General features: G+C 38.6%; 1 protein-coding gene across 5 annotated transcripts in view; it reads left to right on the forward strand.

The window, feature by feature from the left end:
* LOC131060744 (probable serine/threonine-protein kinase SIS8) overlaps positions 1–14,340 on the forward strand; it is a 113,628-nt gene that overhangs the window by 26,978 nt on the left and 72,310 nt on the right. For all 5 annotated transcript variants that reach the window (XM_057994115.2, XM_057994114.2, XM_057994118.2 and 2 more), the window contains 2 exons: positions 79–119; positions 4,522–4,590. In XM_057994115.2, the coding sequence (XP_057850098.2) occupies positions 79–119; positions 4,522–4,590 (110 nt within the window). The remainder of the gene's footprint in view (positions 1–78; positions 120–4,521; positions 4,591–14,340) is intronic.

A 14,340-nucleotide genomic window follows, 5' to 3' on the forward strand; every position in this document is an offset into this window, starting at 1 on the left:
CATTTCATTTCCAGGTTTCTAGATCTTTATTTTTGGCTGCAGGTTTTACCTTGTTGTGATGGAAGTGTTTTTGTGTAGGTTCCTATGGGGAAGTATATAGAGGCGATTGGCATGGGACTGTAAGTTATTTGTCCTTCACACACAGTAAAATTTAAGCTAACCTTAACTCATTAGTATTTTATATTCTGGCATGATTCTCATTCTATCTAATTGCTAAGAGGAAACTGGAAAATAAGAAATTTGGAAAAGATTGTTTGGTTCGTTTGTGCAGGTGCTTTCTTGCCTGATAGTTACATGCATTTTAAGGCTAAACTCAACTACACAGTATCCCCAAATTTGCATGCAGTCTCTTCTGCCTCTTTTTCTGTTTGAAGTTTGACTTCTCCCATGGTTGTGTGATACAGTCTCCTTGATTTCTATGCCACTTTCCTGTTGGTAATGACAATTGTAATACAAACTACTATAATTACACATTCTCTATTTCTCAGTGCTTATATTTCTGGTTGTCGCTTACTTAAAATTTGATTTTCTTAGAATATTCATTGATGTCATGGTCCATTCCAGTGACCTTTTTAGATAAAAATAATTTGAATATTTGTAAATCTGCTTTTGCTCGACTTGTGATAATCTATTCTGTTATACAGATCTGATACACACAAAGAGACTTATTTTGCACACAGTAGGGCTGGTTCCCATTATCAATCCATCTACATTTTAGACTTAATTGTTTTTCCTCATTAAAAGGTTCAGATGGACTATGTTGTCTTGCAAATTAATTAGGGATCCTCAGAATTTCACTTATATGTTCTTTCATATGCTCCCTATGGTAATTGCTCATCTCTTTTGGCCTTGGATGGAAGGGTAATCACTACATTGTGGATATAACTAGTACATGCTTAGGTGTGTGCATGGAAACCCCATTGGACCTTGAGAGCTTCTTTCATGCACGGTTTATGTATATTGTAACTAAATGTGCCATAGATAGTTTCCTAGTAATCAAAGATCACGGGTGGGAGCTGAAATGTTAAGAGCTGACTGACTGCTTAGTTATGATACCATGTTGTGTGTTTCTGTACAGCCATCACATCTTTTGCTCTGTTGGATAGGATTTCTACCCGACTGTATTCTAATGTGTTGGAATCACTTCAGATGCCTTATTCACTCACATTCGCCTTGCTAGTTATGATGTAGCCAAAAGTTTATTGACTTATTTTTCTGCTATAGGACATTGGTGCGATTCCTTACTGAAATGCACACTTGGGGTTTCTCTGGCCTTGATATTGGTTCCTAATAGATTTTTTAATTTTTTTTTTTTTTTGTCTTATTGAGGATTTATGCACTCATGCATTTATTAATGGGATTTTGTGATTATTTTCTTGAAACCATGTACCACTTCTGCAATTATCTAAGGTTTTCCATTTGGCCATTACCGAACTCTAAAATTACTCACTGTTTGCTTCGTCTAGATGAAATTCATTGGTCAAGGAAGGATTTGTCTGTTATATTTGTTAGCAGACCTTGAACTACATGGGGAATATTGATTAACCGTGTTTTTAAATTCTTGCCAACAAGTCAAACCATTCCAGTCTATTATACATGATGCTTCAACTATTTTCTTGAGTTTTAGAGGCACCACTTTGACTATTATAGAAAAATTAGCCCTCCTTTTTAAGGGCATTTAATATGTAGAAACTTCTTTTAGAGCTGTGGGGAGATAACAATGTGAAGTGATATTTCTACATAAAGGTAGTGATCTTTAATTTTGAAGCTGTAACTATTTGAAAAGCAAAACTTCTTTGCAATAAATATACTATAATATGACAAAAAGACATCCACTCATAACAAATGTTCTTCAGTATGCATGCATAGATGGCATGCACATACCCAAAGTTACTGGTTTGTGGTTTGGTGAAAGATCCACGGCCGGATAGCACAGAAATTTTTCTAGTTTTTCAAGCTGCTGATTGAAGGTTTAAGATAGTTTCTCTGAGGTTTTAGGCTTGTGTTTTGATGTCAATGTTTGCATAGGATTTAATTGTGAAATAATGCCAAGAAACAATAGTTTGAACCATAAAATGCAGAAATATAATGACTGATAATTAATTCTCAGAACTCTGATTTAGGAACAGCAATGAAACAATCATCAGATTCAAGAATTGTAATGCACCAAAACAACAAAATGCCTACCAGGCTTCCAACGCCTATCCTGGAGAAGGTTTATTGATGAATTTGGAAAAGAAGTACAGTCTATGAGCTTCCAGCTGCTGTAGGAGGCCCCAATGAGTTATATTTGATCCAACAATAATTACTAAAAACAATTACTGGAGATCCACTGAGTTCCGCGCCTAGCTCCCAGGCTGGAATTATTCCATCTACTAACAAATCAACAATATGAAGGGAAAATATGCTTCTGTCGCCTACTGAAATTATTGAAAGACTGCTGTGAAGTGCTGCATATAAGATTTGCCTGAGAATTATGCCTCAATTGGCTGGATCATACAAGATTGGCACCTAGGTGACTGCGAAGTGGTACTGCTACCTTGGGAGAGTGTACAGCTGGCTTAGGATATGAAACAGCTACCTTAGGAAGACCATAAACACTATTAAATCTGCAATCAGACCTGCAATTTATTGAATTAAGTGTTCTCTGAAGTACAAATAGGAATTCTGAATGAATCCTTCATTGAATTAAGTGTTCTTTGAAGTACAAATAGGAATTCTGAATGAATCCCTCCCTCCTGTGGATTGGGGTTTCGTCCAATTCACTTGCCTTCAAGGAGTTTTCATTCCCAGAAGACTTAAAGTTGCTTAAAATCATCTCTAGAGCTCAATTCTCCAACCTGTGATGTAAAAATGAATTCAATGATGCCAAAAGAAGACTCCACACATTGCTTTATTACTTCCCAACCCTAATCGAGCTTTAGGGTTCTCTCCATTTCTATTGAAATTTATTAAATTAAATGCTTCCCTAAGAAATTCGCTCAACTTGAGGGTCTAATACATCATTGAGGGCGGCCACCTTTTAAAATCAAATTATGCCTAGGGGGGCGTGCCATGGGGTTACTTTAATGTTTTATTATTACTACAACTTAACGCCATAAAGTCACTTTATTTTATTATAAAGTGATATTATAATCACTTAATTTTTATTAAATATTAAAGTCAAAACTTTAATATTTAATTTTATTCAAATTCCATCACTTGGCCTCCCCAAAACTGAAAACTAAATGCTGTTACCTGTCCAAGGATGATGACTGGATGTGACACTGCAATTGGCAGTCTCCTCCTAAACAGTAGGGATGCTCCTAAAAAATAGGAGACTGTCTCAAATCGATGATAAACACTCCTAAGCCACTCTGCTATGCTCCTTAGCCCTCCGATGGTCAAACAGTCAACTGGTAGTCTCCTAAAAAATAGGAACCCTCCTAAAAAATAGGAGACTGCCCTAGAATGCCCAAAACGTTTCCAATACTCCTCAGAAGGTCACCAGACCCACAAATGGGGCCCTATCTAGCATGTTAGCCCACGAGAACCCTGATTATAGGCTAACCCATGCTAACAACCGGACTGTCTAAGGAAGGGGCATTACATTTGGGTTGAGCATAGTTGTTTGGTGATCTTTTCACCTGGGGTTTTTACAGCTGGATTACACACACACACATAGATAGACACATATCTATACAAAATTAAAGAACAACTGACAGTTAATAATGGAATGCCAAATGTTGAAGAAAATTGAGAAGGTTCATGTTTATGGCACACATTCAAAATAGAGCACTAGTCAGTGATCAAATTTCCAACTGTACATGGAGAATCATTATCAATCATTCTGTTGCTCGTTCTCGAGAGCATCGGTCTCATTAATTGATTCATTAGAACCACAAGCAGTGGCAATGCTAGTTAGGTAGTTGCTTTTGGGTTTAGATTACATGTAACTTTTTTTTTTGGTTTATTCATTGAAAAAATTTGCCTTTCTAAAGACAGTGAATTGGGGATTGTCCCTGGTATGGTCAGTGTCCTGAGATTTCTGTCCATGTACAATCTACTGGAAACAATGGATTTACAGTGAACAATACATGGGCTAGACCAGGATCAGGACCTGGTACCGCTTATGCTTGAATCAGATCACATGCCATAGCACCTGACAAAATTCTATAAAAATAGTCTGCTAGGGTAACATTTAATAAAAATTAATTTAAAGTCTACAGAAATTTAATAAATGTAGTGTAAGAAACATAAATCATATAAAAAAATTCAACATCACATGAGATATTCTTAGAATGTTCTTCATAGCAAAAGTTAGCAATTATTTACCATGTGCCCGACTAGTAAATAAATGAAAGTTAATACCACTATCTATTTATGTATTCAATTTCATAAACGTGTAACATCTTCTCATAGTTCAGCATGATGACTCATTTCTAACACTCTGCTCTGTTTTTTTTAATGATAGTGAAACCATAAAAAGTTGTGATTCGTTAGAGAGAGAAAACTTAGGCTTCAAGTTTATTCGATTGACAGGAAGTTGCTGTGAAGAAGTTTTTAGACCAAGATATATCAGGAGATGCACTTGAAGAATTCAGAAGTGAGGTACTATCTTTGTGTTCCTTCATCTATGAAACCAAGATTTATTGTATCCAACATTTCTTGTTATTTGAATAATTTCTGTTCTTTTCCTTATGTTCAATTTGTTTGATAGCTTACTCAACTCTAATACCTAGAGTATTTACATTTCCTTTGAAAGAATGCTTTGCAAGGTTGTATTACAACATTAGCTAATTAGCATTTCAGTTTGACTGTTTTTTTTTCTCTCATGATTAGCTAGTTTTATGAGTTCAATTCATACTTTGCAGTGATTCAAAGATGTGCTCCTGGATCATGTACTATGAATTAATAAGATTCTTCATTGAAAAATACTTGCAATAACTCTTTTTTCAAAGTATGCTCTAGCTCAATCAACTCCAGCTTTGAGACTCCTTTGACATTTTTCCTTGTCACATGCCAATTAAAGCATTGTGGATTAGTGTTAAAATGTTACATCCACCATGTCATGGTCAATAATAGTGCTTCTTACAATGTTTCATATGTGGCTTGCTTTTTAATTTTGATTGCTACGAGTATGAGCTATATGCACAGAGAGTAACAGATCAAATGTGTCTTGGACAGGTGGATTTTTTAATGCTGATATAGGCTACGCAATCATTGCTACATAATTTAACATTTTTGTATGTGAGAATTCCTGTACTGCTGGTTTCCTTGTTGAATAAGGAGAACCATACCGCTACTTTTGTTATTTTACATCTTGTCTTACATACGGGCACTGGGTGGGTGATGCTTGACAAAATTTCCATTTCTGAAACTGTGTGATGGAGTTTAAAACTTACCTGTTCAATGTTGTTATTTGAAACAGAATTTTTTTTCTAAATTTCCATTTCTGAAACTGTGTGATGGAGTTCAAAACTTACCTGTTAAATGTTGTTATCTGAAACAGAATTTTTTTTCTATTCAGAAGTGCCAACAAATGTATATTCACAAGGTTCTATCTGCATGTACAAAGATTGGACCATGGAATTTGTCGTTTAATGGACATCCCATCTTACATGTACCCAGTCATCTTGCAAGCCTACTGCAATGACCAGGGTCCAAACATTTTGTTGCTCAGTCAAGACACATGTAGATTTTGTTTGCCATTTCTGTTCTGGTTTTAAAAAAGTGATTAGACATTTTTCATCCCGTTTTCAGGAAATGGAGTTCTTAATGATCTCTATTCAAGCTAATGTCAAATTGTCAATCTAGATTTCACATATTTTAGTTCCAAAAGTATAAATGGTAGAATTTCACGTCTCAATTTTCTTTCAATTATTTCGGTGGAAAATATCCCTTCAAGCCCATAGTTCTTGCTCATGTACTTTACTCAATATAGAATTAGTGTATTCTTGTGTAGAATGTTGTTAAAATTGACTGTATTGTTAAAAAATTGTCAGTAGTAGTTGGAAAATATGAACTGTCTTAGTTCTATTATCCTGGAATTATTGTTGGGTTTGATTTTGCAGAATAGTTCTTGCTGTCCATGCTTGCTGACAACCAGAAAAATGGATTACTTATTTGACCTTGTCTCATGTGTTTTGCAATCAACAACAATAGTTCTGTAGTGTTGTAACCAATGTTGATAAAATACAACCATGTCATTACGAGAGACACATCTTTGACAATGTTTGGTTGGTAAGTCTAGCACTGGATGAGGTCAGGCCTCAATCAAAATTTATTACTGAATTAGATTGCTCAAGTTAAATTGGACTTACTGAAGGATCAGTTGGGAGTGATTTAATGCTTAAGCATGCATCCATAATTCCCCACTAATGTTGTTGATCGATAAAATGTTTTCTTGAGTGAGGAGATGATGGAGGGGCATGTGATATAATTTATGTTCTTCTGTATATTGAACTGTGATGTTTAGTCACCCTTACATCTTAGAGAAGCTGTATCATATCTATGTTGTAATTGACGAATGGTTTGAATTGAGCAGCTGGAAATGTTTCACTCCATGTGAGGCTTCATTTCTTAGACCCCATCTCTCACCAATGTTGTTGGAAAGTTTTGAATGCTTTGTGTCTGGTAACAAAACCTTTTTCCAACATAGAAAAATGGAAAAACTGCAGGTTCAGACAAGAACAATTGTGGGCAAATCACTCTTAGCGAACCAAGACAAATGCACTTTTTCAGTCAGCATGCAATTCATCTTACCATTACATTTATAAGACACATAAATACCCAAAGTTATTGAGAATATACTACCTTTTTAGCAGTAACAATACTTTTAACTATTAAGCCTTTAGATGTGTGCTTAGTCCAATAGAGCAACTAAAGTTTCATCTACAGTGATAACTCTGCGCCTAGCTCTCTGTAATCACAGAACTAAGTTGTAGTTCAGACTTTATCCTTATGAACAAACTTGGCCAAAGATGAAGCAACATGTTAATTCTGGATGTTGTCATTTTTGGAGGAATTTAAGGTCTTAATGGGAGATGTAGATAAATCCTACCTAGATAACAAAGGTGATTGTTTGGTAAAGCAAATCAATAAATAATGAACATTTTCCCTTCCTTATTGGTGTAGTTGGCATAAAATGTGTATTGTTATGTTTGATAATTTTGGTTACCCGACAGTGTATTAATTAATTGTATTAAGTGGGTTGTCACTCTCGGGTAGCTATGTGTCGATTGGTTGACGGTTGTGTACCTCTCGGCAATCGTCGGGTCCTTGTTGTGTACCGCCAAGGAAGTAGTACAGTATAGTCGGGTCTATTGTAATTCTTGGCCGACCATCTCTGGTCTCTTCTCTGTAATAATTGCATGTGCGAATAAAGATATATTTTACTGTCGTGTCTGGTATGCATTGTCATGTACATTATTATTTCCTCTCTATAATTTATCAGTTGTAGCGGCAAACATTTTGGCATCGTTGCCTTAAAAGAAATCGGGTTAGCCTTGAGTGATTCATGTCCGTAGACCCCATTAAAGGTGAGAAAAGGCCACAGGGTGGTCAAGACCAAGTGATTAGGTGATCCGTCGACCCTCGAACGGAGGGAGCACAAAGACAAGTTGAAGCCTGGAAGTACTCGGTGTGTTGGGACGTTGGAGGTGGACATGTAGAGGACGCACGCGTGTCTGAGAGTGCAAGGAAAGCACTGGAATGTAGCACTCAGAACAGTCCACCGGAGTGTTGGGGACGCTGAAGGTGGACGTGTAGAGGACGCCTGTGTGGCTAAGAGTGTATGGAAAGCACCGGAACGTAGCGGTCAAAATGGTCCACCCAGGTCAGGCACACAAGGCGAATCCACACGGTACTTTCCAAGTGAAAACAATGGTGAACACCCAGGAGAAGCAAAAACTGCCGAAGTTCACAGGGGATGGATTAGAGGACCCCGTATGACATTGCAAAACATGTATAACCATTTGGGAGGCAAATGGCCAAGATGACCAAAGATTACTGGTTGAAGGCGTTTCCGACCATCCTTCGGGGGATGGCAATTGATTGGTATACCGACCTTGACGCCCAGTACAAAACAAGATGCAATACTCTGAAGAAGGCCTTCCAGGAGGAATTCAAACTCCTGAGGGATGATAATGAGATTGTGGCCAAAATCTATAATACCAAGCAAGGGAAAAATGAGAGTGTATGCGCTTACAACCGTAGGCTCAAAGAACTGTTGAACAAGATGGAGAACCAGCTAGCCGATGGGTTGAAGAAGAGGTGGTTCAGGGAGGGATTGATACCCTCACTGTGCAAGAAGATGAAGGTAGTGCCTCCGTCCTCGTATGCCGATGCTTACAATCGGGCGATGGACATCGAGAGTGAAAACAAAACTTCCTCCCAAGAGAAGAGGAAGACCGACGATGATGAGAGCACGAAAGGTAGCAGTGACGAAGAATCCAAAACCGTTTGAGCCCTTCGACGAGATATGTTGAGAATGATGAAAGAATTGAAGACTGAGAAAGGAACCAACAAAGAAGGTAATGAACTATGGTGTACTGAGTGCAAAAGTGAGGGGCACACGAAAGGTAATTGTCCTAGAAATATGTTTTGTGAGATTTGCCAAGTGTTGGGGCATATAATCAAGGAGTGTCGGTGCAATTTGAAGATGAGAAGTACACAAGTACTCTTTACACAGGGAGAGTCTAGCCCATCGAAATCACAAAATGTATCGCCGAGCGGTTATGGAAATCAATGAGGGCGTAACCAAATACAGTATGACCCCAGAGGACGTCCTATCATACAGTGCCGACAATGTAGTGAATGGGGACACTTTGCGAGAGATTGCTAGAACAAGAAAGACAATGCACAATTATTGTGCAAATGGTGTGGACTAGGTGACCATGAAGACACCAACTGTCCAAAGCATAAAGGGGTAAATATGCTGGACGTCAAAGAGCCAGACGAGGATATACTCACAATCACGAGGTTACAAAGCAAAAAAGCAGTGTACCTCGATCCCCGTACGGAGAAGGAAAGACTCCGAGAGGCAAAGGCAGATGTTGAACGAGCGATGGTGGAGGAGCGAAGGGCCTCACATGATGTCGCCAGTACTCCACCACGTTCAAAGTCTGAAAAAACTATTATAAAACAAATGTTGCAAGCTACTGTACCAGTACGGGTATCTGACCTTCTGTAGACGATGCCACAATTGAAGATGGCCCTCACAAATGTAGTCGGTAATAATATCATCGGCCAGGAATGTAGCTAGCCGGCAACAAAATCACTTAGCACGTTCGCCATGGACCCCATGTCGGCAGCAGAACCACCTGGCACGTCTGCCATGGACCCCATGCTGCTCACTGTGAGTATTGACTGGGAGCCAGCTGTAGTAGAAATGGAGATCATGGGACGAAAGTTGACCAATACCATCGTGGACGACGACTCTGGAGTAAATGTATTGCCAGAAGAAACATGGAGGGGTCTGGGCAAACTAACTCTTTGGCCACCAACATTCCAACTTGTAGGTGGGGACCAACATGGTATCAAACCCTTGGGAACACTTATGGCACAAAAGGTTGTTATCAACACCCAACATTTCTTCCTCGACTTCATTGTCAGTCCATTGGAGAAAAAGGCCTATGATGCCCTCCTTGGAAGAGGTTGGCTGATCATGGCGAAGGCAAATCATAATTGGAAGAAGAACACACTCTCCATCGAGAGTAAAGGGCATAAGTATGTGATTGACTTGAGGGACCAGGCGGTGAGTGAAGAACTGGCATCCTTCGACTCAGAGTTTGAGGGTGGAGAGTTTAGCATGGACAAAGAGAGGAAAGGGATGGAAACCAACGATGAAGGGGTGCTCGAACTGGAAGATTGCTTTGAAGATGAGACGAGTTCCCTGAGTGGACTATTCCACTATCAAATTGAGGACTATGAGGTATTTTCACGAACATGTAATTTTCATGAAGCTACAACTCCTGGTGAAGAGCAACTGATGAAAGCATGCAAAGTTATGAATGATACATCTGGTAGTACGGAGATGGGAAGTGGACGGGAAAAGCCCACCGGTGAAGGACAAAGGCCGTACAAACAAAGGAGTCGGCACGAAAGGAAATCATACCTGTACGAGGTCAGATCATATGCAAGCGTATTGTCAAAGAATATGGAATTGAGAGAAAAAATTAAACAAAAGGAACCGTACAGGCAAAGACAAGAACATGACACAGGAAGTTCGTACATTGTACGAAGAGCATGAAGTTTGGTCACGAGGCTACTTTCGTACACCGTATAGGCACAACAGTGGAAGGCAAGAAGGGGTCGTGAAAGGAGTATTGTATGGTCAAAACGACGTATGCCATCCATTGTATGGTCAAAACGACGTATGCTATCGTACAGAGTCATACAAACTAGGCTGACGTCACCTTGTGAACTCGTACGATTAAAGCTAGTTGGGGTGAGAATACCGTATGAGATAAGGCCATTGCACGAGATAGGAAGAATTTGTTGTACGAGTCCGTACGGGTGGAAAGCATCTCACGGGAATCGCCGTACGGATTTGTGGCAGGAAAATTACTGTACGAATCCATATGGGGTCACGAACTTGGCAAGAGAGAAATATTTCGTGCACAACTAGAAGGATGCCATACGGACGGTACGAACAGTAAAGACATCCGTATAGTAGGAATCCATATGAGGTGTGAAGGAATACACGAAAAATTTGTAGACATCCGTACAAGGTTGGAGGGAGTCTGTACGGAGTTGAGAAGAGATTTTGGAGAAATCTGTACAGAATTGTTAGGTAAGTTCAAAGAAATTAGGAAATGTGTACAGGAAGTTGGAATATTGAATCCGTACGAAGACCAATTAGATGAGGCATGGCAATCGAGGAAGCTCTTATAGGAAGTTGGAATATTGAATCTGTATGAAGACCAATTAAACAAGGCATGGCAATCGAGGAAGTTCTTACAACATGAAGCAAAAACCGTACGTGGGGGTAGTTTGCAGAAGGTCGTACGGGTTCAATATAGGAGACAACTTGGCAAGTTGTACACACAGAGAAAGTAGAGAGAACCGTACGACTAGTTATACACTGCACAATCTTCATTTTTTGGCTTCATCAATAATGTTTTTGGCTTCATCAACAATGTTTTTGGCCTCTTAAAAAATCAGAAAAATGATGTACGCAATGGAGTTTTGTATGGTTCTAAAGGTTGTAGTTTGGTGTTGGTGGTAGGGGCGCTGCCCCTCGACCCTGCCCTATATTGTGACAGGGAGCACGCCCTAGGCACTGCCCTCAACCTTGTGAGCGGCGCTGCCCCTTGACGTCGCTGGGGGCACTGCCCCCAAACCCCTTGTACCCCCAACCCCAAACCCTTGCAAGGGGCTCTGCCCCTTGATCTCGTTGGGAGCGTTGCCCCCAAATCCCCATTTGATTTGGTAGGTACACTACATGTTGGGGTTGTCCAGTACAAGTCTTTGTCTACACTCTTGTCATTAGTCTTTCCAGATATTACTTGATGTTTACTTGTCCTTTGGAAGAAAACTTTTTCTTTTGGGGGGGATAATGTAGTTGGCATAAAATGTGTATTGTTATGTTTGATAATTTTGGCTACCCGACATGTATTAATTAATTGTATTAAGTGGGTTGTCACTCTCGGGTAGCTATGTGTCGGTTAGTTGACGATTGTGTACCTCTCGGCAACCGTCGAGTCCTTTAAATATGTCATGTACTGCCAAGGAAGTAGTACAATATAGTCGGGTCTATTGTAATTCTTGGCTGACCATCTCTGGTCTCTTCTCTGTAATAATTGCATGTGCGAATAAAGATATATTTTACTGCCGTGTCTGTTATGCATTGTCATGTACATTATTATTTCCTGTATGTAATTTATCAGTTGTAGCGGCAAACAATTGGTATTGTTTAAAGTTGATATCTTTGTGCAGTGTAGGACACAGTTCAGTCTTCTGTGAATAAATGCTGTGTATTTTCAGGTACACACCCAAACATTATCTTATAATTGCAACTGAATTTTTCAGAAAATGAAATCTAATTGAATCAATGCATTGTCAGTTAGGGAAGTCATTGAAGCCTGATTTGAACTGCTGTTATACTTAAGGACAATCTCTAATCTACAATTTGTTTGGCTGAGTGGTTTGGTGATGTTGTCCCAGACAAATGTTTAATCACTCCAATTGAGGGTTGGAGAGTGTCATGTCAACAACTTGTGTTGGCTGATTGATTAAAGTAGATGCCTCCACACCTAAATTCTTTACTACAATTTAGAGTTGGAGCCCTTTATCCTATTCTATCTTCCAATAATATTTTGAAACAATAGAAGAATATCTTGTCTATCATGCTAATCGATGCTGTATTTTTCTATGTTCCACAGAGTTTTGAATTGTGGGGAGGTGAGGGGGAGGACTGGTGGGTGGGCCAAGGTGGGAGATGGTGGGAGTATGTACCAATACTTTGGGACAGCTGGGAGATGGCAGCACACATAATATATAATTCCATGTCAACAATGTGTGTTGGCTGATTGGCTAGAGGATGCATAATTTAGAGTTGGAGCCCATTATGTATTTTTTTTCTTCTGATGCTATTTTAAACTATAGAATAATGCCTTGACTATCATGCTGATTAATGCTGTATTTTTCTATGTTCTATGGAGTTCTAAGTGGGGATATAGGGACAAGTTGCAGGGATGGGAGGACACAAGGACACATTTTGGGAACTCCCCTATGTACCAAGACTTTGGGACGGCTGGAAGATGACAACAAACATAATATTTGAAAAATTAATTATAAAAATATTGAAAGAAATTACAGTTTATTTATTTATTAAAAACAATAGATAAATATAAAATAAACATAAATATTGCTATTAAAAGTTAACAATAAATTAAATATATAATATTATAAAAAGTGTAAGAAATAAATATATTAAAAAATTAACCTATTTAGAGCTGAGACAGATCATGTAATGAAATGTTGAAATTCCAAAATAATAGAAATAAAAACACCCAGCTGATTCTAGTGGCCAGGCCAATAGATAGCAGTCCACTGTTTCGATTATAACTCTTGAATTGTAACTTGGAGTCACAACTTCTTATGTGCTTCAAAGTAGAATGATATATCAGAACTAGGTTGCACTTAGAATTTGACAAGTTGTTCCTATCAAGGGGAACAATCGTTTTGAGATGACTTGTGAAGGTGTGGGAGACATTGGGTGCCATGGTCATTAGCCACCAATGGAGCATTTGGAAGCACTCAAATTCAAAGAGGGTCTAGAAGATCAAGTCATTGATCCTAGATGACATTGGTGGGCTTGTGTGGACTATCACGAGTCCACCAGGCCTATCACGAGTATGATTAGGTTTGGTGATACAGATTGGCCATGTTGGGGGAGGTCAATGATGACATTGACACCATGATAGAAAATATAAACCCCAAAGAAACATTTTTCCAAAGTGTGGAAAAAATCATTCATCACCCCTAGAACAAGATGAACACACTATTGCATCTCCTTGCATATGCATTATTCCATAAATAGTATAGCATAGAGATACTTTCTTTTGCCAGAGAGAATTGCACCATATAGAGATAGTGAAGTTGCTAATGGGTACAAGTTGGCATTCCGAAGAATCTTCTCAAATCCAAAAGTGGTGGATAATTAGGATGGAGTTTGGTAGGTTCATCTCATGATGAGATCATAATGTTTCTGCTCTTCGAGACCAATAAAGAGAAGATGCTCATACATGGTGGAACCTCCACGGGAAAGATTATTTGTTCCTTTAGTCTCTTGCAATCAAGATTCTATCACAAGTAAGCCTTTTTTTGTAATCAAGATTCTATCACAAGATTACTATTAACCATTCTTTAATTTCTTTTGCATTTTTTATTTTTAAGTCGTGTTGGTTTTCTCTCCAATTTCAATAGGTTGCAATTATTCCAGCTGAACAGAAATGGAGTACATACTCCTCGTAGTCACCGGATGACCGGATGATGGGGTACATGGAGATGCCAGACTAGTACCCGTACCGATACAACTAGTTTTCAAAAAAAAGGAGACCGGCATGTGGAGACACCATTTTTTTAACATAAATTAATAATTTTAAGAAAATATCATGACATAGAGCTTTGAAAACAAGAATAGTAAATCAGTCATACAAGAACAGTAAATAGTAAAGGCAATTTCTCTTTAGACCATTACAATGACAGGAAATCAGTCATACAACTGTTTATGCCCCTCTCAAAAAGTCTACTGTCAATAGATCCAATAACTATAACTTTGCATGGAATTTCGTATCGTCCAAAATATCAGCATGAAACATTATGCAGACTTATTTTATTTATTTGCCTTCCCTT

This window comes from Cryptomeria japonica, chromosome 10, assembly GCF_030272615.1.
Source record: "Cryptomeria japonica chromosome 10, Sugi_1.0, whole genome shotgun sequence".
NCBI classification, from domain to species: domain Eukaryota; kingdom Viridiplantae; phylum Streptophyta; class Pinopsida; order Cupressales; family Cupressaceae; genus Cryptomeria; species Cryptomeria japonica.